This window comes from Prionailurus viverrinus, chromosome A2, assembly GCF_022837055.1.
Source record: "Prionailurus viverrinus isolate Anna chromosome A2, UM_Priviv_1.0, whole genome shotgun sequence".
In the NCBI taxonomy this organism is placed as follows: Eukaryota; Metazoa; Chordata; class Mammalia; order Carnivora; family Felidae; genus Prionailurus; species Prionailurus viverrinus.
In genome coordinates, this window is record NC_062562.1 from 13,715,264 (window position 1) to 13,737,996 (window position 22,733).

A 22,733-nucleotide genomic window follows, 5' to 3' on the forward strand; every position below is an offset into this window, starting at 1 on the left:
ACATTCCTTCACTGTCAACGTCTGATCCCATAAAAGTACAAAGTCAAAAACGGAAAGAGCCTGGCTCTCTGCCCAAGAGCCTGGCTTACTCTTAGCCTAGGGCTGCCATCTCTGTAACAAAGGGAGCCTGGCAAGCACCAGAGACTTTCTCTATAAGGCATGTGGAAAACACAAGACCCCAAAGGCCCTGCACGCCTGCCTCAGAGATGATTTGAGCTCTGACAAGTAGTTGACCATGGGGTGGCAGAGCTGGGTTCAAGGGTCAGAGTTGGACCCAACCCTGCCACCTTCTGACCGTGGGACTCTGGCACGTTGAGCCCATGGGGGTTGGGGGGTGGAGGGGGTGCTGTGATCAACGTGTATGGATGGGTCACCTCCCTATTTAGTACCCCCCTTACCTGAATGCCTGGTTCTCGCGGTTGTTCTGGAGAGCGATGGTTTCCACTTCTGGACCCCCGTCTGCTATGAACCTGGCCAACTTTTCTGCAAGGTTCTTGGCCTCTTCATCCTCTGGGGGTGAAACTTTAAGCAGGCTGTCAGTACTGAGCTCAACTCACCACACCCAACAGCCTAATTTCTGCTAAGAACCCCATGGGCAACAAGAGGGGTTTATTTTAGGAACAATGCAAAGAAAAACAGGCAAATGGGAATCAGATTACTACACTGGGACCAAATACCAGAGTTAATATTACAACATCCCACCCCGCACCCTGCCCCTTCCCGCCCCACAGATCACAGAACAGAATGTGAGTGAAGGTCTGGATCCAGGCCAGAGGGGATATGGGAGCCCCACCTCAGTCTTTCTCCCAGGGGTTGCCCATCCAGGTCTCACAAGGGAGTGGGCCTGGCCTTCCTTTCCTGGGGAGGTCAGGGCAGAGGGCCTTAGGTGACAAAAAAACACACCGTACCTACCTCTGTGGCCTGTGTTTGGCCTAAACATCGATGCCCCTGCCACTTACCATAATCTGACGGGGCTTTTACTTCTTGACAGCTGGAGACCAGCTAGCATCTCCCCCTCCCCGATACTCATTCCACCAGGAGCTCACTGCCTCCCTCCCCAAGTGTCAGGCACTACATTTATCTCTAGGTCCTCCGTGCCAGACAGGCAGGAGCTCATTTATACTTAAATGACCAAGAACCAACAAGCAAGCACTCCTCCCTCCTACCCCCTTTAAAAACACAGAGCTGAGCTCCAAAACATAATAATGACCTTGCCCTTGGCCCTCAGACTCTTTCCCACCTCAGACCACTGGTGGGGAAGGCAATGCCCTGGCCACCTGAGAGGGCACAGAACTGGGCCATTGGCACCACCCCATGTACGGCAAGCCTCCAGGAACCCCGATTCCACATGGGGTGTGCTTTGTCCACACACCTCCCCAGAACCTCCCACATCCTCCACCCACTTACCTTTCTGAAAGGCTGCCTGCAACTTCTGCGCTTCCTTTCTTATCTCAGCCACCTTCTTTCTGTAGTAGAGGAATTCCCTGCTATTCTTATCATGCAAAAACCTGGAGAGAAGTTTTGCAAAACAGAGAGGAAGATGAGCAGTGGGGATGGGGTGACCCAAGTAGCTTCTGAAGAATGTTGTGCAAAGCAAGCTGGTGAGCAGAGACACCTTGATGGGGCCCAAGACTAAGTCTCCGCACCACACCGGAGCCCCTGCAACCTCCGACATGAGTTAGCACTCAGAAACTCGGAACAGCATCTGGCCCGTGCGAGCAAGCACCCGGCCCCGACCAGCCTTAGTAACCAGTAGGGTTTTACAAGAATACACATTACTGTGTGACAAGAACATTAAGTAGCGGTGGCCTTCCCCTCCCAGAAATACTTACGAAAACGCCGGGTTATCCTTGTAGTTCTCCATAGCTACTTTTTCTAACTCGGGGCCTCCTTCTGCCACAAAGCGGGCCAATTTCTCTATCACTTTCCGAGTCTCGGCTCCCTCTGGGGGTGAAACTTTAAGGAGGCTGTCAGTACTGGGGTTCAACTCACACACCTCACAGTCAACAGGCACACTCTCTCTATGGACCACAACGACAGAGGGGTGGGGGAGAAGAGGGTGAAATGCGGGAGGTTGTCGGGTGTCCTGGGTCCAAGCACATAGCACTGTGATGAGGGGGGTGTCAGTCTAAACAATCTTTGTGAAAGACACTGGGTGGGAGAGAAGGGTGTGAGCCTCCCAGAGACCAAGCAGATCCCCAAACTGGGAGGGAGACATCAGAAAACATAGCCAGTCTCCCCCTTTTTTCTGAAATGCTCAATTCTTTTATTGACCAGTGTTCAGTTTAACAAATTTGTTTCCTGTCACCATTCAAAGATGACAAATTCCTTTTTAAAGTATCGTTACAAACTCTGACTTAAACACATCAAGAGTTTCAATCCATTGATTTAAATGTATCAGGTGGGTTTCAATCCATTGCAATTAATGTCATCGCAGAAGCTCAACTGTCCCCTCTTGGCTGGTAGAGCCTCTTCAAGCTGGCTCCTGAGGTCTTTGGGCCTGACCCCAGGAGTCTCTGACGGCCTTCTCGCTATCTGCTGGGATAGGGTGCTCCAGGATCATCTCATACACTTCCTGACCAAACCTAGAACCAGCCATTTCTCCAAGAAGTCCTGGTTTCCACGAGGGAGAAAGTGTGTTTCCAGACCACCATCTGGGTGCCAGAGGCGCTCACTGCAACAGGCTTAATCATTACCTCAGGGCCTTTTCAGTGAACAGAGCTATAAAAATATTTCTTAATATTTGTATTAGCCTCCCCGCCTTTGATCCACGTGGAACTTGCTTTTGTATCTCATTGCTGGCCTGTTCATGAGGCATCTGTCAGCCCATTTATGCTCACGTCCCTTTTATGAGAACTCCCAGGAGAAATCTCTCACTGCCAGTGCCTAGCAATGTTCCCTGCTCTTGGCAAGAGGGCTAGACACTGAACCTGCAGCCAATCTTATTCCCTTTGTTGCTTCAGCTGCCAAGAAACTGAGGGATAGGGGTCAGGGACCTGTGGCTTGAGGAGGATCCTTAAGAGGTCACAGGGACATTCTGTACCCACCTTTCCCCCAGCCTTACCCTCTTCCTGAGTGCCTGGTGATGACCTGCTTGCCATTTATAGGCAAAGGTGCTTTTCTGGGGCCGCATCAACAGCAGGCCACAATAGGCCTCAAGGACCTTGAGACACTGCCTCTTGTGAAGCAGCACTTCCCATCAGAGCACTCTCAGAGCCGCTAGGATGCCTCAGGAAAAGCACCCTCCCTGGCTCCATCCTGAGAGATACTCTACGGTGCGAGGTTGGCCACTGACCTACTCAGATGCATGGCCAGAAGCCAGCACCCTCATCCAGGGTAACAAGTCTAAAGGCTATCACAGCATAACTATATAGTTACTTCAATCTGTCCTCACTGTCAGGGTGATATGACTGCACCAACCAGTCTGGGGCAGAGGTGGTGCAGGCATCCTCATGGCTCAGATGGCACTGAGACCTTATTCTGAATGTAGATGGAGTTAGACACAGTAGGAGCTCTGCTGCCACCACCTTCCACCCTCCTACACAACAGGGCGTGGACTGGCTTTCCAAGAAAAATGATCATCCTTCCCCAGGGCAGGAGAGCATGCCCTCCAACACGTGGGCCTGTACCTCTGGCCCAAACTGGTAAGCACAATAATCCACAATGGGAAGAGGCACCTCTGGTTCTAAGAGGGCTCAGAAAGTGTGCACCCAGGCTAGGGAGCCATGGAAGCTCCTCCTCTCATGTTGGACAAGGACAGACACAAGCAAGCGCTCCTCGGAGAATGTCCCTGCCCTGGTTGGAGACCAGCCTACATGAGCGGAGGATGGTTCCTATGGCTCCCAAGACAAAGTCCACAGTCTAGAGCACCTCCACACTTCCCTCTCACTTCTTCCCACGTTCTTTCTTCATTCCCCCTAACCATGGAGGGCCCCACTCTGGCCCTCAGCTCAGCCTGGAGGCCCCCCACCCCCAGCCACACTTTCTTCGCTGGCTGTGGGTCGCACCCACGGAGCTGGAGGAGCAGTACTGGAAGGAAGGTGGCAGCCCCTGCACCTCACCTTTGATCTCTAGCCACTGCTCGTAGTCTTCCTCCTCATCCTCATCAGGAGACTGGAAGACGCTTGGGCGGCTGGCCACAGGTAGCTGCTTGGCATGCACGTAGTTCTTCACCTGGCCTGGTGGGCTGCTGATGAGAGGAGGCCTCTTGCCGGGGCGCGGGAGTACTCGAGTGGGGGCACTGGGCGTGCTGGGTGGGGCATCTTGGGATGGAAGGAAAGATACTCATGCTCAAGGTCTGTGGTACACAATTCCCTGTCTTCCCACCTAAACGTATGCCACAAATGCATTAAATGGGGCTGGGTCCTTGGCTTCCAGCATGGCAACTGGTAGGGGGTGGGAGCTCATTGAGGATGCCATCTTCATTTTATATAAGAGGACACTAAGGCTCAGAGAGGAACGACTTGTCACGGTCACCCAGCCTGAAGAAGATAGGCTGGGCTCTGCAGGCAGCAGCTCTGGCAGAAGCCTCCCTAACACCTGCACTCAAAGCCCAGGGATGTGCCAGCTCTTCTGGATAAGACCTGAATCCCCACACCTGGCTTATAACCACTCCCTCTCATTGTCAGTGGCAAGCTGATGACAGCCTATTCAGGGCTTTTCAAACACAACTCCTGGCCTGAGGGCCTGCGGTGAAGGACTGATACAGTCTTTCCTCCCTCTCTGTGGGTGAATTTGACTTTAGGTTAATTTTCTCAGCTGTCTCCTAGAAAACCTGACAAAGATTGATGGTGTTTTGTTTGGTCAGAAACGTTCTTACATTAAAAGTAAGCTGATCAGTAAATCGCACAACCACAGACATGGGTGGGCTCCCTACAGCAAGGGATACTCATACCTCACGTGTCTCATGGAGCTCCTGTGGGCCAGGTTCCCCCCCTCCCCCAATGGATAAGGGTCCCATCCCTCACATCTGAGCTGCTGCTCTAAACCACACTGTGGCCCCACAGTCCTGGTGTTGGGTTTATAACCCTCCAGGGAGCTTCCCTGGTATAATCTGAAATTGGTCCTTGAACTCAGAGGGCAAGGAAAGACCAAAGAAAGAGGCAGGCCACTCCAGGTTGGTGGGTAACAACTGTAATAAGCAACAGAAACTTACATGAGGCTTGTCTTAGGTGGCAGCAAAATGAATGGATCCCCACACCCACCCACCAAATCTTGAAAGTTTGTATTAAAAAAAAAAAAAAGGCCTTAAATGGGTTCAGTCACATATACCATGCAGGTGTTCTCAATACCACATCCTAGGGGCGCCTGGGTGGCACAGTCGGTTAAGCATCCGACTTCAGCCAGGTCACAATCTCACGGTCCGTGAGTTCGAGCCCCGCGTCAGGCTCTGGGCTGATGGCTCAGAGCCTGGAGCCTGTTTCGGATTCTGTGTCTCCCTCTCTCTCTGCCCCTCCCCCGTTCATGCTCTGTCTCTCTCTGTCCCAAAAATAAATAAACGTTGAAAAAAAAAAAATTAAAAAAAAAAAAAAAAAAAAAATACCACATCCTATCTCAAGGCTATGTGCTTAGAGTAGCCTCTGGGAGCGGGGAAGACAAGGAAGCCCCACATTTCAAGTATAGGGGAGAGACTGAGAAGCCTCTGGAGTGCCAGGATCCAGCTCACAGGCACATCTTTTCAATGACATTCCCCAACACCTGGGCCATGTTTAGTCAGGGTCCCCCACCCCCACCGACTGAAACCTGGCTTATTTGTCTCTGCTCCTATGGGGCAAGCACTTTGAAGGCTGGGTCTATGCTCTCCCCTGGGCATTTACTATAAGAACGAGAATGAAAGTCCTCAATGAATGCGGGATGAGAGGAAGAAGTCTGAGGTGGGACCTGCTGTTTCTGAGACGCCCAGAGACCTCCAAGGGGAAAGAGCTGGCAGAGTGAGCCCCAACAGGGGGAGACACAGGCTGGGGGAGACCGCACTCACCTGTGCTAGTTTGTGCCTTCTGCAACTTCAGAAACTGCTGCAGGAAGCTGCCATCATTAGCAAACTTGTTGGAAACAGAAGAGTTGTGTGCATTCGCAATTCTAGACCCGAGACAGAGGACAAAGAAAGTGAGCCACAAGAGGAAAGGCAGGGGCCTGCCTCGCCCGTTCCCCCCAGCATTCTCACCTAATGGGACCCAAAACCTGCTCCCAAAAATGTCTGGGAACTACTGAGAGCAGCCTTCATTGTAAGATGGAACACTCTTATTCTGGTCAAGGCAATACTACCTATATCGATGTTATCTCTACCTGCAATATTGACCCTACAGGTTCAAACGGTATCTCCAACAAAACAGCTTAAAAGCACCTGATCCTCCTGCACAGCACCTGTCGTACTTGGCAACTAATTAGCTGGGCTGCTTATTGGCTCCTACGTCTGTCTCTCCTGCCAGACAACAGAGATTTCTAAGGCAGGGCCTGTGTGTCTGCGTCCATGTGTGACTGCAGTTCTGGGCCTGGGCCAGCCAGCGCTTCTGTGGGTATCACAGGTGCACAGCACAACACCCAAAGCAATCTCTTGGTGGAAGAACTAAAGGGGAATATTATACTCTTATTATTTTTACACTCTTTTTTGTTTGCAAAAAGTATATTTAAACATGTATTTTCAACAAGTCAGCACTAAAGCAAACCCAGGGACCCAAATGTTTAATTCAAATCTTGGGGCGCCTGGGTGGGTGGCTCAGTTGGTTAAGCTTCCAACTTCAGCTCGGGTCATGATCTTACAGTCCGTGAGTTTGAGCCCCACGTCGGGCTCTGTGCTGACAGCTCAGAGCCTGGAGCCTGCTTCAGATTCCGTGTCTCTCTCCCTCCCTCTCCCTCTCCCCCTCCCTCTCCCCCTCCCTCTCTCTCTCTCTCTCCCTCCCTCAAAAAAATATTTAAGGGGCGCCTGGGTGGCTCGGTCAGTTAAGCATCCGACTTCGGCTCAGGTCATGATCTCGCGGTCCATGAGTTCGAGCCCCGCGTCGGGCTCTGTGCTGACAGCTCGGAGCCTGGAGCCTGTTTCAGATTCTGTGTCTCCCTCTCTCTGACCCTCCCCTGTTCATGCTGTCTCTCTCTGTCTCAAAAAAAAAAAAAAAAAAAGTTAAATAAAAAAAAAATATTTAAATTCAAATCCATTTTCCCTGATAAAAGCAATAGATGTTTATTATGGAGCAATCAGGAACATATAGAAATAGAAATCAAAGGGAAAAATCTGAAAGTTTTTCCCCTCAGAACAGCCACTGCTAACTCTTCGGTATTTTTCTTTGAAATAGAAGGAAATAAGGCTACAATCATAGTATATATCCTATTCTTCCATTTTCTGCTGTAACATACAATCTTGCCCAAATCTCAGAAATTCCTTGTATATACTGCTGTCAAGGTCCCACCTTACTCCATCCAATAATTGGTAAAAGCTTATTGAGCCCATAGATCTAGCCTTTTTCCTTTAAAATTAAGTTTTATTCTTCTAGAAATGTTATAACAAACTAAAAATGGAAACACCCTCATCACAAAAAGCACTGGTTAAATACATTATAAGACTTCCATAGGGCTGCAGATGAAGGAGCCCTGAAAAGCTAAAATTTCAGAAACAAAGCAATAAAGCACATTAAGTGAAAAACAAAAAAAGAAGGATATGAAACAACTATTGTATGGCCCTATTTATATAAAAAAATATTTGAATTTAAAAACATAAGTATTTGAGTTAAAAATTATTAGAAAAATCCATCAAAATGCAACCAGCACTGTCTGTGGGTTGCAGGGTTATGACTGATTTTGGTTTTGCCTTGTTTTCCTCTCCTTTATTTTCCAGAATATCTACCCTGCATAATTTTTTTTTTTTTTTTAAACACAAAGGAGGATCTGCAGATAACTAGCTTTAGCATTAAACAAGCAGAGCCTTTGGCAGCCCTTGTGCTCATACTGTTACCTCCCTCAAGAGGGAGGGAAAGAAAGTGGGGACAAAGAAAGACAAGAAAACACCTCAGGGCAGCAGCAAGACAGCAAATGAATCCCACTTATTAACAGATGGTAAGGGATATTATGCCGTTAAAAATGCTGGCTCTTACGGGTGCCTGGGTGGCTCAGTTGGTTAAGCATCCAACTTCGACTCAGGTCATGATCTTGTGGTTCGTGGGCTCAAGCCCCGCATCGGGCTCTGTGCTGACAGCTCAGATCCTGAAGCCTGCTTCAGATTCTGTGTACCCCCTCTCTCTGCCCCACCCCTGCTCGTGCTGTCTCTGTCTTTCAAAAATGAACATTAAAAAATTTTTTTTAATGCTGGCTCTTAAAGAACAGATAAACAAAACATGTTCCATCCATACAACAGAATATTATTTGGCCATAAAAAGCAATGACGTCCTGACGCATACTAAAAAGTGATGAACCTTGACAGCATTATGTCCAATGAAAGAAGCCAACACAAAACACCAAATGTTATATGAAATGTCTACAATAGCTTAATCCACAAAGACAGTAAATTAAGAGCTGGGGAAATAAGGAGTAACTGCAAAGGGGCACTGCATTTCCTTTTGGGGTGATACAAATGTTCCAGAACTAGAGAGTAGTGATGACTGCATGATGCTGTGAATATACTAAAGAATCACTAAATTGTACAATTTCAAAGATCAATTTTATGGCATACTAATTACATCTCAAGAATAAACCTTAAAAACTACGATGGTTCTAAAGAGTTGTAATGCAAGGAAAAGCTTTTCTTTTAAAAAGTTGGGGGGGTGCGCCTGGGTGGCTCAGTCGGTTAAGTGTCCGACTTCGGCTCAGGTCACGATCTCACCGTCTGTGAGTTCGAGCCCCGCGTTGGGCTCTGTGCTGACAGCTCAGAGCCTGGAGCCTGCTTCATATTCTGTGTCTCCCTCTCTCTGACCCTCCCCTGTTCATGCTCTGTCTCTCCCTGTCTCAAAAATAAATAAACGTTAAAAAATATTAAAAAAAAAAAAAAAGGTGAGGGGGAAGTGGCAAATAAAATTGATCACAACTTTGTGAAACAAAGCAAAGACATGGGAGGGGACTATAGCAAAGTAGATGTCTTGAAGCAACTTGAATATTTCTTATTTCTCCAGTGAGAAATTCTATTGTTTTTTAAACGTTTATTTATTTATTTTGAGAGAGAGTGCAATATAGACAGCAAGCAGGGGAGGGGCAGAGAGAGAGGGAAAATCCCAAGCAGGCTCCGCACTGTCAGTGTGGAGCCTGACACGGGGCTCAAACTCACAAAACATGAGATCACGATCTGAGCCGAAATCAAGAGTTGGATGCTAAATCGACTGAGCCACCCAGGCACCCCTTCAGTGAGAAATTCTAAAACTTGTTGTTCTATGCTTTTACAACAAAGAAATTAACTTTATTTCCAAAGCTACCTGTATTATGCACCCACCCACGTGATGCTCCCCTTCAGCTGTCTGATCCTGGTGTTAGGATCCAGCTGATTCTGGGATCTCTTGAAAGCATTCCTACAGGTCTTTCCCATCCTGGTACAAGTCCTTCCATAACTCTAGGGCAAGAGCCCACAAGCCCACTGACTTACAAATCACTCCATATCTAGTCTCCACATTCATGAGTTCCTCAGAGACCCCAGGCTCTGGGTTCCCATAAGAATATGGTCTAGGGGTGCATAGGTGGCTCAGGTGGTTAAGCATCTAACTCTTGGTTTCGGCTCAGATCATGGTCTCACAGATTGTGAGATGGAGCCCCATGTTGGGCTCTGTGCTGGCAGCGCGGAGCCTGCATGGGATTCTCTCTCTCCCTCTCTGCCCCTCCCTGCTCATGCACACAGATGCTCTCTCAAAATAAATAAATCAACTTAAAAAAAGAAACAATAAGGTCTAAGTTCTGCCCTCAAGGAGATGCCACAAATGCTTAGAAAAGGTGGGAGGGGAGCTGGGCTAGCTCTGGAGAGGGTTTAATATGTTCCATGCTTCACACCCCAGAGGAAGGGGCCTGCCTCTCTGATTATCGATCTCCAGACTGAAATTCTTAGATCCTGTCATCCTGATCACATCACCCCTGCTCAAAACTCTTGGGAGCCCTCAACATTTCTCAGGAAAGGCAGGAGGGAACGTTGCCTGATCTACCCCCTGCTTGGCTCTGAAACAATTCCTTTGGTGCAACAGCTTAGCCACCTGACACACAAGGGCTCTCTTCCCTTCCTGCCTTCTGCCAGACAGGCCTTTCCCTACTTCCTCAACAGGCTGGCTCTGAGAACACAGAAGAGCCTCTTCTGGGCCCCTACGGTGGCCGCTGCACCAGGGAACACACTACCTCATGTTAGCCACTGGCAGCTCTGGGGGTAGAACTGGCACTCCTTTTATTAGTAGACCATGAGTCCCATAAGGATAGAGATGGAGTTTGGGTCTTTGCTCTGTGCTACATCTCTGGCCCCAAGGCCACAGCTGCTCAGCACTAAATAACTGGTGAATACAGGCAGGCCATCTCTGAGCTCCCACATACCCCTCATTTCTCTCTTGCCACCTGAACCTCCTGAAAGAGCATCTGTGTCACTCCTTGCATCATCAGGCTGTGGCCAGGTCCAGGTATAACCTGACTGATCTTGAACACAAAAACTTCTGCCAGTGACCCTCTAAGACCCCAATCCAGCCACAAGGGGCACTTACTCGCCAGGATGTGGGGGCTGAGGGCTGATGACCACCTGATTCTGCTTGGCTTTCTGCTCCATTTTGGCTTCAATTTCACGTTTCTTCTGAGCAATGAGCTCTTCCTGGTGAAGTATGTTCATGTTCATTTTTCCAGACTTGGGAGGTGCAACCCCAAACCACCGGTTAGCTTTCCCTGGGGAGACAGAAGCATATCAGAAATCATCATTGCAGGGGGCACTTGGGTGGTTCAGTTGGTTGAGCATCCGACTTCGGCTCAGGTCATGATCTCACGGTTCGTGAGTTCGAGCCCCGCATGGGGCTCTGTGTTGACAGCTTGGAGCCTGGAGCCTGCTTCGGATTCTGTGTCCCCACCCCCCCACCCCCCGCCCCACCCCTGCTTGTGCTCTGTCTCTGTCTTTCAAAAATGAATAAACATAAAAAAAAAAAATCATCATTGCTCCACAAACATGTTCAGCAGCTGCTACAGGAATGGCCCAGTTGCTGCTGCCTGCATCAACAGACATTTAAGCGTCCATTTCTTTATTTACTCCATGAATGTTTACTGAGTTATGTACCAGGTGCTCTGCTCAACTAGGGAAGGGGTCTCTGCCCATGCGGATCTCACCTTGGGGTAAAAAGACAATAGACTTACAACGAAAAAGTACCCACAAAATCCTAAGAGCTCTCTGATAGAAACAAAAAAAAAAAAAAAAAAAGAGGGAAGAATAATAGAAGAGCATCCTATACAGCTAGAGCAGCCAGAAAATAACTGTTAGCAAAGAAGACCTCTTAAGCTAAAACCAGAAAGATAGAGCCAGCCTCCTGAAAAGCCACATGGGGAACTATCTTGGCAGAATAAGAAGTTGCAAAAGCCTAAGGCAAAAAGAAGCCTGGTATAATCAAGGACCGGCAAGGGCCCAGTGTGGCCAGAGTGGACTGTTACAGGAATGGGGGTGGGAGGCCAATGTAGGAGTCCAGGTTTTACTTAAAGGGCTTTGGGAAGTGACAAGGGAGTATTATGCTGACAAACAGTATTTTTAAGGTCATTACGGCTACTACTTGGAGAGAGTACATGGTGGCAGCAAGAGACCAATAAGGAGGTGTACTGGCTCCAAGTAAAAGATAATGGTGTCTTCAGATGACCGTGTTAAGTGTAGAAATGAACAAGACACTTCAAAAGCGTCCCATGGGACTCAGAATAAAATCCAAACTCTGAAAGTTGACTTTCAGAAATGACTCCCCTCCTCACTTCCACTTCATTCTTTTTTTAACTTTATTTTGAGAGAAAGACAGAGAGAGAGAGAGCAGGTGGGGGGGGGGGGAGAGGGAGAGAGGGAGAGAGGGAGAGAGAGAGAGAATCCCAAGCAGGCTCTGCACTGTCAGCGCAGAGCCCGATGTGGGGCTTGAACTCATGAACCATGAGATCATGACCTGAGCTGAAGTCAGACGCTCAACCAACTGAGCCACCCAGGTGCCCCCCACTTCATTCTTGATATTCTTCAAAACTACAAGCTTCCCTCCAGGCACTCCCATAGCTGGCAACCTCTCATCTCAAATGGTTTCTGCTTAAAAGACCTTCCTTGACTACCTAGTATCAGCAGCCTCCACCTCCATTCTCTCACGTCATTATAACCTCTGTAAATATTTCCTCTTGGTGCACTGTCTGACGCCCCAGTAGAAAGTAATCTTCAGGAAGGCAGGGCCCTTTTTGGTTACCACTGCAACCCCAGCGCCTAGCACTGTGCCTGGCACACAGTATTTGCTGAATGGGTGGATGCACCCCAGTCGGAGGTTGGGGGGGGGGGGGGCGCGGCTAGTCTGGGAGAGAGGGAAAGGCAAGCCTTGTGTTCAAGTGGGGGCTCGAAAGACCCAGGTAAGTGTGTACAAGGAGTCCTAGAGTAGTTCGGAAAAGCAGCTTTTCCAGAAAGCGGACACAGGCCAGACGGCGGCTCCTCGAAGAAAGGGGCGCAGGACAGCCCCAGGTTGCCGCTGTTTCGGGGAGCAGAGCTCTGAGCAGCTCTGAGGCGATTATTTCGGAAAGAGAGCGCAGGACTGCCCCAGTGGCGACCTTTACGGAATACCCGCGCCCTCAGCAAACCAGGCGGTGGGGGCAGCAACTGGGTCTGGGGTCTCGAGAGACCGGGAAGATGCAGAAGCCGCCGCTTCGGGACGCCCTGGGGGCTGAGGCGAGGGGCTAATAGGTCGGGGTAAACCCAACGGGACGACGAAACGGCGACGCGTAGCCCCGAGGACCCAGGCGGACGCTTGAGGGGAGGCGGGAGCTGTTACCTGCAACATCCCGGTTGTCCATCTTGAGACTCATCCAATCCCACAATGCTCCGGTTCCACTTGAGAAGACTAGTTATAGTGCGCATGGCCTGACGGGAGATGTAGTCTGTGTCGGCCAACCAAGCCCGGCCACTCCGTGGATACCTGGAGCCTTTCCCCAAGGAAAGCAAACCTCAGCCTATTGGCAATTTCTGGTCTCAGTCCCGCGGACCAAAGGGCATCGCCTTTTCTCACACCTTCCCGGAGCCTCAGCCACTCCAAAGACAAACTACATGTTCCAGAATGCTTTATGCGGCAGCTCTCGCGAGAGACGTGAGAAGAGCCCCGCCCCGCCCCGAGCTCCTGCTTCCGCCTCCCTGTGGCGGCGGCTTGTTGTTGTGGAGGCCGAAATGGCGGCTCAAGCAGCGGCGGCGGCTCAGGCGGCGGCGGCCCAGGCAGCGCAGGCGGAGGCGGCCGAGTCGTGGTACCTGGCGCTTCTGGGCTTCGCCGAGCACTTCCGCACTTCCAGCCCGCCCAAGATCCGCCTGTGTGTGCACTGCCTGCAGGCCGTGTTCCCCTTCAAGCCGCCTCAGCGCATCGAGGCCCGCACGCACTTGCAGCTCGGTTCCGTGCTCTACCACCACACCAAGAACAGCGAGCAGGCGCGCAGCCACCTGGAGAAGGCGGTGAGCGCGGACCCGGCCGCGAGGGAGGAGGCGCGGGCTCTTTTCGGGGCCTGGGCTGACGGACTGCGACCCCGGCGGGCAGGGGCCTCCTGGCCCGTCTTCGGGGACCTGGGGCGCGACTTCAGCACGAGCAGCAGGACCCCGAAGCCGCCAGCCTCTCAGGGCACCCGAGGGCCTTTCTCTGTACCTTACTTAACGTCTTTGGTGACACGCAGGGCCCCAGGACCCCGCTCAGGGTACTCGAGAGTTGTCTCATCAGGAGCAATAGGGTCCCCAGATTCTTCAGGATTTCGGGAGGATATCATCTTGTTGGCGCCCATGGGAACGCCACCAGATCTGCCAGTGGGTCCTGCAGCTTCCAGCTCTCCAGGGCTCAGCCCCGGGGGCATCATCATGACCGTTCCTTCCAGAAGTGACTCAGGATAGGGGAGGGTCAAGGTGACAGTTCAGACAGTTCAGGCATCCCTTGGGAGCCTGAAGTTTGGTCTCTTCAGGAAACCTAAGAAGGCATCCTCTCCCTAGACCCGGAACTCTGATAGAAGTATCTGGAGGGTATTAAGCCCCTATCACTGATGCAGGAGGCGTAGATGGGAGGCAGAGGCTCAGAGAGAAGAGGTTAAGATCCTGTAAGGAGGCAGAACTCGGGGGGCCTACATTCCAGGACCATTTGGTGGAGTGGGGTGGGGGATGTCTAAGCTTCTGCTTTTTCTGTATCCATGGTGACTTCTCTTCCTCCCACCATCTGTTTAGTCTGTCCCCTTCAGAAGAAAGACCCCATCCCCCCATCTTGACTTGTGGGATCTCGGTGCTTCAAAGAATGTGGGACAGTGGCCTTCATTGTGCCTCTTCCGGCCTTGGCGTTGTTTCTTATCGTGGGAACACTGTGCTCCTGTCAGACCGGGCCTCCATTTGCCACTTACCCAGCTTTATTCTGCTTAGAGATTCCTTGAGAAGAATCAACTTAAGTTATTTATTTATTTATTTTTAATTTCTTTTAATGTTTATTTTTCCTTTTTTGAGAGAGAGAGATGGAGGGCAAGCAGGGAAGGGGCAGAGAGAGAGGGGGAGACACAGACTCCGAAGCAGGCTCCAGGCTCCCGGCACAGAGTCCAACGCAGGGCTCGAACCCACGAACCGTGAGATCATGACTTGAGCCAAAGTTGGAAGCTTAACTGACTGACCCACCCAGGCGCCTCTTTATTTTTTTTTAAGTTTATTTATTTATTTTGAGAGAAAGAGAGCGAGCACGAGTGGGGGAGGGGCAGAGAGAGAGGAAAGAGAAAGAATCCCAATCTGCGTTGACAGTGCAGAGCACAATGCAGAGCTCGATCTCAGACCGTGAGATCAAGACCTGAACTGACATCAGCAGTTGGATGCTTAACCGACTGAGCCATGCAGGCGCCCCAAGAATCAAATTAAATGTTTAGAACTTACTGATCTGCGGTAAATCCGGGCCCACCTGTGGCTAGTAATGAATTGCCTTTGGGAAGGTATCAGATCTTTGCAAACTGTAGAGAGTTGGAAGGGGACTTTAGTCCTTCCTTGATCATCTCCCTTGTTTTAGGAGTGAGGCAGTATGGGTTCAGAGAGATGAAGTGATTTGCCCAAAGCTACACAGCAAGTTATTAACAAAACTGGCTCAAACCTGGGCTCAAGGTCACCAACTTCAGTGCCAAGACAATAAGTCATTATTGTTTCTATGAAGTTTCTTTTTCTTTTTCTTTTCCTTTATTATTATTTTTTGGCGTTTATTTTGAGAGAGAGCACGAGTAGGGGTGTGGCATAGAGAGAGGGGGAGAGAGGGAATCCCAAGCAAGCTCCACACTGTCAGTGCAGAGCCTGATGTGGGGCTCGAACCCACAAACTGTGAGATCATGACCTGAGCAGAAACTAAGAGTCGGACTCCTAACTGACTGAGCCACCCAGACGCCCCTAGTTTTTTGTTTTTTTTTTTTTTCCCCCTTTTATTCATTCAGCAGATATTCAGCTCACATCAGGTGCCAAGCTCTATTCTAAGGGCTATGGATCAGGGATGACTAAAATAGTCCCTGTCAACGTGAGCTTATGTTTTAGTAAAGAAGACAAACATTGAATATGTAGTAAAAGGTTAGGCACTGGTAGAAGAACCATGGAAAATATGGTCCAGGGTGAAGAGATGGAGTTGATGGGGAGCTTTTTTTGGCAGAGGTAGTGGGAAAGTCTATTTGTAGGCGTGACATTTGAGCAAAGGCCTGAATGGGATGGGGAAAGCAAACCTGGAGAACAACTCAGGATGTCAGCTCGATCCTGTGACTGGTTAGTGTAAGGTCTCTCCTAGGCAGTGATGAGGCTGAGATTAGATGAAGCCCCAGACTTCCTTAGGTGTGGGGGTGCTGGAGACTGACTGCTTAGGCCTGGTGGCCCAGTGCCTTCAGTGAATTGAGGTTCTGAAGGTCTCTTCTCTGGATTAACAACAAATTCTGCCACCTTCCTTGCTCAAGGGTCATTCACTCTTTTTCTCGCAGTGGTTCATAGTTGCTGTGTATGTGGTCGCATTTTGCCCACCCAGTGCTGTGCAGGGGAAGCAGCCATGCCTCGGATTACTTCCTTGTAGCCACTGGGCTTTTGGACCCATGATTTAAACCCTTATGCTTGTGAAGCACCTTCCCTTGATTTGACAGAACCCTGAATCTTGTGGGGTTTTCCACAGAGCCACAAGGTCGCCTCTGTAGCTCACACTGACATTATACTTGGAAATCCCTTCCTTTCTGTTGGGTGTATCCCCAGCTGGGAATTTGTCCAGATTTCAGTTAAAGTGCTGTTCTCCATGCTGTTTTCTTTCTGCAATTGTATGTTATCTCCTATTGTGCTGCAACATAAGCATGCTTTCTTTATCTTCACTCTTTATTGGTCCTGTGATTTCCCCCAAATCAGGGTGCTATCAACTTTTACTCGTTCTTACCCAGACTCACTCAATAAAAAAATCGGAATATATTCTTCTTTTAGAAGTGGTTTGTTTCTAGTTCTGAAGAGCAAATGGCCAAAGAAGTTCCAGTTTCTTTTCAGGGAGCCAACACAGAGTATCAAAAAGCTTTTTTTTTTTTTTTTTTTTTAAAAGTAAATTCTACCCCTAACATGGGGCTTGAACTCACAAACCTGAGATATAGAGTTGCATGCTCCACCGACTGAGCCAGCCAAGTGCCCCAAAACCTTTTTTTTTTTTTTATCTTAACATAAATGACTGCAGTATTTTTTGACTATTTTCTCCTTGGTCATTCCTCTTGCTGTTATTTTCTGAACACGTTTTCTCTAACTTATGAGTGCTTTAGGTAAAACTTTTTTTTTTAAGTGTTTATTTATTTGTTTTGAGAGAGAGAGAGAGAGAGCAGGGGAGGAGCAGAGAGAGGGAGAGAGAGACAATCCCACCTAAACTTAGTACCGCATTCAGCTTCCCTGTTATTTTCACATCTTTTGCTTTCTCTCTGAGAAATCCCCAATCTCCCTGGTAATCACTTTTTTTTTTAATACAAAGTTAGGTTATTTATCCTCTGTTTGCTTATTGTCAGCATCTAAACTGCCTCAACTGCATTTGTAACCTGTGTAGAAAACCTATAACATCCCCATTGGCTTCATCAATTGACCAACTTTGGAAGAATCCTCCATTAAGTGTTTCTATCAAAGGTATGGAGGCTGTTTCTCCCTTTGCTCAGCAGCTTGCTTGCTTTTTTTTTCCTTAAGATTTTATTTTTAAGTAATCTCTACACCCAGCGTGGCACTTGAACTCACAACCCCAAGATCAAGAGTTGCGTGCTCTTCCAAATGAGCCTGCCAGGCGCCCCTCAGCAGCTTTCTTTAAGGTCACAGCTGTTGGTCTCTCATTGGTTCCTGCCTCTATGGGCCCTTGGAGCCCCTGCTGGCTTCTTCACTCCCTGGGTCTGCTCAACAACTCCTGTAGCTCTTATGGTGCATGACTGGACACTTCACCTGAGAGTCTCCCCTTTTAGATTATGGTTTTGGCAGTGATGTGTGTGTGTGTTACCAGAATTTTGGGCTGCTCTGGGACTCCTGGTCCCAGTTCATGATTATAAGAGATGTCTCTTTCCTGAGAAATCTCTTGGCTAGAGAATGTGTGAAGTTGTCTTCTGCAGGTTCTTTCATACTGTATTCCTTGTCATTTCATTTTCACCTGGGATTTCCTCTTGCTGAACACCTATTCTTGGGTATATTTTCAGTCTCCGCTGGCCTAATTTTTACACCGTTGTTCCAGCAAACAGTCCCATTTCAGTCATTTGCACATCCTCTGCGGAGTCAGGAGAATCTTTGTGTCTGTACTTAGATGTAGATCTATACCCCCTTAACTAAGCTTTTGATCACATTTCCTCTTTATTCTTTGGTCAAGAAATGCAGCAGCATCCTTAGACTTTGCTGATTCGAATGCCATGGAGGAATAAATGCGGCTTCTCTGGAATGAATTGTGCATTATTTTCTATAATCTAGGTAGTCATTCATTATACAGTGATTTGTTTTGACTGTGGTATCCCACATCCATGCCATATTTGCTTACTCTTTGAGTTTGGAGTGGAGCTGCTTTTCAGTGGTGGTTTCACTTACCTGACTTAGAAAGTAGCTCCAAACTGTGTCATCCAGATGCCTGTTAATTCCACTTCCAGGTTTGTTTTGTTGTTGTTATCATTGTTGTTTTTAATTTATTTTGTGAGAGAGAGAGAGAGAGAGCAAGCACGAGTGGGGAAAGGCAGACAGAGAGACAGAGAATACCAAGCAGGTTCCATGCTGTCAGCACAGAGCCCAACACAGGGCTCCACCCTACAAACCATGAGATCACGACCTGAGCCAAAACCAAGAGTCAGACACTTAACCGACTCAACCACCCAGGCTCCCCCACTTCCAGGTTTAACCTGAGAATCTCTGGTTTACCTTCTCAGCAAGTGATTAAATGCTTCCCTAAGGCCCGAAAAGACTTAGTTCTGGGCCTTTCATCAGCAGGCATGGCTGGAGCAGATCTTTCATCCTTCAGCATCATGTCCTGCCAAATTCCATGCCCCATCGCTGGGAGCAAAACCTTGTGCAGAAAGTGTATTTGCAGAGCTTGGCGTTAAGCATTTTCATGGAAGAGTGTGGTCTGTGCTTCCTCCTGTTTTCATTTCTATTTTCTTCACTCTCACTCTCTGTCTCCTCTGAATTCAGGATGTGAAATCTGTCTAGGAACCATCCCTTCACGGTTCCACCAACTCGTCCCCCTGCCTCCCCTCCAACCCCTGATTCTTCCTCTTCCTGCTTGGGAATCACTGAGGTATTGTTGCCACCTTCTACATGCCAGGCTCTGCATGTGGTCTTCTTGGGGACACTGTCTCATTGGATCCTCAGCAAACCCATGAGGTAGGGACCACTTCCAACTTGTCAGTGACATTGCTGAAGGGGTTTCTCCTAGTCAGGGTCACACAGCAGAAAGAGGCAGGCTGGCTTCTAAGTGCTGAGCTTCCATCCCAAAGGAGTTGCAGTCGATAACTATTTCTGTACATTTTTGTGGCTTAAAAACCTGATTTAAAAAATTTATCTGTATTTTGAGGTACAAGAAGCCTTGACACTCTCTCAGCCCTGGATGGAATCTTCAGGCATGAGAGAGAGATGCTCATTCAAGCTCTTCCACCCCTCGTAGCTTGTACTGATTCTGTGGTGCCCCTCACTTACCCTGAGAGCCCCAAGGTGACCTCAGGAATTTCTAATATGTTAGTTTATATCCCTGTCCGGCACCTGCAGGCTGCCCAGCAGTGAGAGGCTCTGACTTTGGCTTCTTTCCTGTCATGAGGCAGGAGATATAAAGCTATTTTTTAGCATTACGCCATAAAATATAGACGGGGTAGCAACTTTGTATAAAATAGGAGCCTTAGATAAGGTATCCTCTGTACTTCAATTGTGAGGTATGTTTTCTGAAGTCTACATATTTCTGGTTTGTGAATCTAGTCAAGTGTTACAAAGACACAAAAGTGAAGCCATTTGTTCCTTGACAGTTGTTTGACTGACAGTCCGGGGAAAGTGACTGAGTTGCCCCGACAAGGGCCAGTCTTGTAGCTCTCCCAGCCCAACCATGTCTCCAGTCAGATAGGTTCCTCCACTGGTTTGCCCTCTCCTTCCAACTAACTGGTGGCCTTCAGGAGCCTCTCTTGCTACGCTGACCTTCCCCGTGGGGAGGAAGTGGTTCTATAGAAAGCACACCCCGACTTCTGTATTTATTGGCTCCATTGACGTCACCCGTTTGACTGAAATGGGCCTGGCCTCTATGGGAACCCTGAGCCCCTTCTGTCCCTGCTGCAGGGGGGCCTTGGGAGGGGACACGCAAGCTGGCTGCAGGAAGCATTTTGCCTGGGCTCTACATGTGTGTACGTGCATGTGTGTCAGGAAGGACCCCTGTCAGTAGTGCTGGGGCTTTTTTTGGTCTCCATTCCTTTCACCTGCTCCCACAGTGCCTCCTTCTGGCCCACCTATATTTTGCAGGCAGCTGGTGTCAGAGGCAGTTCCAAGTCTTTCCCTGCTCTGCAATTTCCTAACCACCATTCACCCTAGGCCCAGAGGCATCTCTGTTCCTAAGACCAGCGGCCCCTTGGGCCCCTCTTCCTCCCTTCGCATTCTCTTTGCTGTCTCTAGGTGCTCTTAAACCCAGATCTGATTAGGTGCTTCTGTTTTATGACTCTGACTGAGATAGGCTCCAGGAATGATATTGGGGCATTTTGATCCATAGGCAGGGCTGCCACATTAATGGTACAGAGATCCATTGGGCCTTCCAGCCTCACCTTCCTGCCTTCCGTCTTTTTCATGGGTTCTCCTCTGCCTGGGGCATCTCCCACTCCCGCTTTGCCTGGGGACACCTCCCCCTCACTTTCTACACCATCACCCTCAAGGCCCAACCCAGGCTGTCATCCACGCACACACTGTTCTCCCACAGAGCATAGTGAGTCAAGGTCTTCTGTTCGGCGCTGGATCCTCCCGCCAGCAGTTGCCAAGACTGAATGTAGGATGAGTGGGTCGGCAAGGACAGTGTCAGTTGCATGCTTGGGTCCTAGGTGGTCTGACAGAGTGTGGTTGGTGTAGTTCATGTGGTGGACTGGCCCATGCACACCCTCACCAGTGCCTCCTGTTGGAACGTGGAACTGCAGGGCACAGCAGTCTCCAAGTGGGAGCATGTCATCTGAACCCTGTGCTGGTGTGTGTGCCAGCAGAGAAGAACAGTGAGGTCAGGTCTTAGAACTGTCCCCACAATCCTCTGGCTGGATTTTGCCCACACCACTCCTTCTTGGAGCTCTCCTGTGTCCACTCTGAGGCTAGCTTTGCTCATTTCCAAGCATCTTTTAAAGTGGAAGATTTTTGGTGCACCATGGTGGCTCAGTCGGTTAAGCGTCCGACTTTGGCTCAGGTCATGATCTCATGGTTCATGGGTTCGAGCCTCACATCGGGCTCTGAGCTGACAGCTCAGAGCCTGGAGCCTGCTTCAGATTCTGTGCCTCCCTCTTTCTCTCTACCCCTCCTCCACTCATGCTCTGTCTCTCCCTCTCTCAAAAATAAATAAACATTAAAAAATAAAAAAAAAATAAAGTGGAAGATTTTTTTTAATGTCCATTCATTTGTTTTGAGAGAGCACGTGTGTGTGCACAAGCAGAGGAGGGGCAGAGAGTGAAGGAGAGGGATCAATCTCATGACCACTACATAATGACCTGAGCCAACATCAAGAGTCAGACACTCAACTGACCAAGGCACTCAGATGTCCATGGCATCTTTTTTTTTTTTTTTAACATTTATTTATTTTTGAGAGAGACAGAGCATCAACAGGGGAGGGCCAGAGAGAGAGGGAGACACAGAATCCGAAACAGGCTCCAGGCTCTGAGCTGTCAGCACAGACCCTGACACGGGACTTGAACTCACGGACCGCGAGATCATGACCTGAGCCGAAGTTGGACGCTTAACTGACTGAGCCACCCAGGCGCCCCCATAAGCATCTTGTAAGTGTCGCTGCTTCAGGAAGGACTGACACCTGCAGACCCACTCTCCAGTTGTAACTGATTTCTTGTGTCACTGTCTGCCAGCTGTCAGTGTACTGCAGTGAGTGGTACAGCGGGGCTGTCTATACTCCTGAAGCATCTCTGCTTTGGTGGGAGGGGGCTCCAAATCTGACTCTGGAGGCTGGCAGGACAGAAAACTGCTGTCCGAAGGAGGAGCAGGTGCTCATTTTCCCATCCTTTCAGGCCGAGCAGGTCACCTTCCCCCTTAACTGAGCACCTGGAGATTTTGGTGACAGGACGACCTGTGTAAACCCTGAAGTGGAGCCAGTAAGCAGGCATCAAGTGTTTGAGAATTAATTCTTTTTTCTTTTTCTTTTCAGTGGTTGATATCGCAGCAAGTATCCTTTTCCTGTTGGTACTGTTCCCTTTAAGGAAAGCTCCATTTGAAAAAAATAATAATAATAAAGATTGTATTGCAAACTTGAACGCCCCCCCCCCCCATAAAGCACCCCAGAGTTTTAGGCTTTGCCCCACCTAAAGAATCCCTTCTTCGATGTGGCCACCCTTATGGACCAGCATGGCATGCCTGGGTGCCATGCTCCTCTGTATGTCCTCTCAGCTAGCTCTGCACCCAGGTGGCACCAAAACTAGGGACTGCTGGAGGAGAACGTGAACTTGAGGTTTCAGAACAGGCAAGGATGTTTCTCTCCCATCAGCCGCTGTAACATAAGAACCCCAAGTTGTGGCCCTTGTAAACTGACCACTTTGCAGTGTCTCTCCTTCCTTAACTGGATGTTATTAGATCCAGCAGTTTGAAGATGTTAAGTTTGAAGCAGCAAGTCTTTTGTCCGAGCTGTACTGTCAAGAGGTAAGAACAAGGTTTCTGAAAGCAAAGTCACTTTCCCTGTAGTAAAGGCACAATGACAAACTGTGGCTCTCAGGAGTGGCCTCTCTGCTGGCTTTTAATACTTCCCATTACTTTTCTACCTCCGGTGCCCTGGCACAGAGCATCCATGAGTCGTCACCTGCTAACAAAAGCCAGCAAAATCTTTTTACCAAAGACTGTTGGAAAACAGCCTTGTTCCTAGGTTTAAGGTGATTAGTTCCTAACAAGTCCATATGCCTTCTTAACCTGGTTGTGATCTCAGGCATAGCTGAAA

The 22,733-nt window shown here is 49.0% G+C and overlaps 2 protein-coding genes across 4 annotated transcripts in view; one reads left to right on the forward strand and one right to left on the reverse strand.

The window, feature by feature from the left end:
• The window catches only part of SUGP1 (SURP and G-patch domain containing 1), a 32,535-nt gene extending 19,385 nt beyond the window's left edge, over nt 1-13,150 (reverse strand). Inside the window, exons 1-7 of one of the 2 annotated variants that reach the window (XM_047833026.1) lie at nt 12,918-13,150; nt 10,647-10,821; nt 5,978-6,078; nt 4,062-4,262; nt 1,833-1,944; nt 1,408-1,508; nt 399-522 (exon numbers count right to left, since the gene is read on the reverse strand). In XM_047833026.1, coding sequence (XP_047688982.1) covers nt 399-522; nt 1,408-1,508; nt 1,833-1,944; nt 4,062-4,262; nt 5,978-6,078; nt 10,647-10,821; nt 12,918-12,951 — 848 coding nt within the window. In that variant the 5' untranslated portion in view covers nt 12,952-13,150. Of the gene's footprint in view, nt 1-398; nt 523-1,407; nt 1,509-1,832; nt 1,957-4,061; nt 4,263-5,977; nt 6,079-10,646; nt 10,822-12,917 lie in introns of both variants that reach the window. The other variant, XM_047833017.1, reaches the window with a different exon arrangement.
• Nucleotides 13,151-13,259: 109 nt separating this feature from the next.
• The window catches only part of MAU2 (MAU2 sister chromatid cohesion factor), a 30,360-nt gene continuing 20,886 nt past the window's right edge, over nt 13,260-22,733 (forward strand). Inside the window, exons 1-3 of one of the 2 annotated variants that reach the window (XM_047833043.1) lie at nt 13,260-13,582; nt 21,954-21,971; nt 22,376-22,441. In XM_047833043.1, the coding sequence (XP_047688999.1) occupies nt 13,307-13,582; nt 21,954-21,971; nt 22,376-22,441 (360 nt within the window). In that variant the 5' untranslated portion in view covers nt 13,260-13,306. The remainder of the gene's footprint in view (nt 13,583-21,953; nt 21,972-22,375; nt 22,442-22,733) is intronic. The other variant, XM_047833033.1, reaches the window with a different exon arrangement.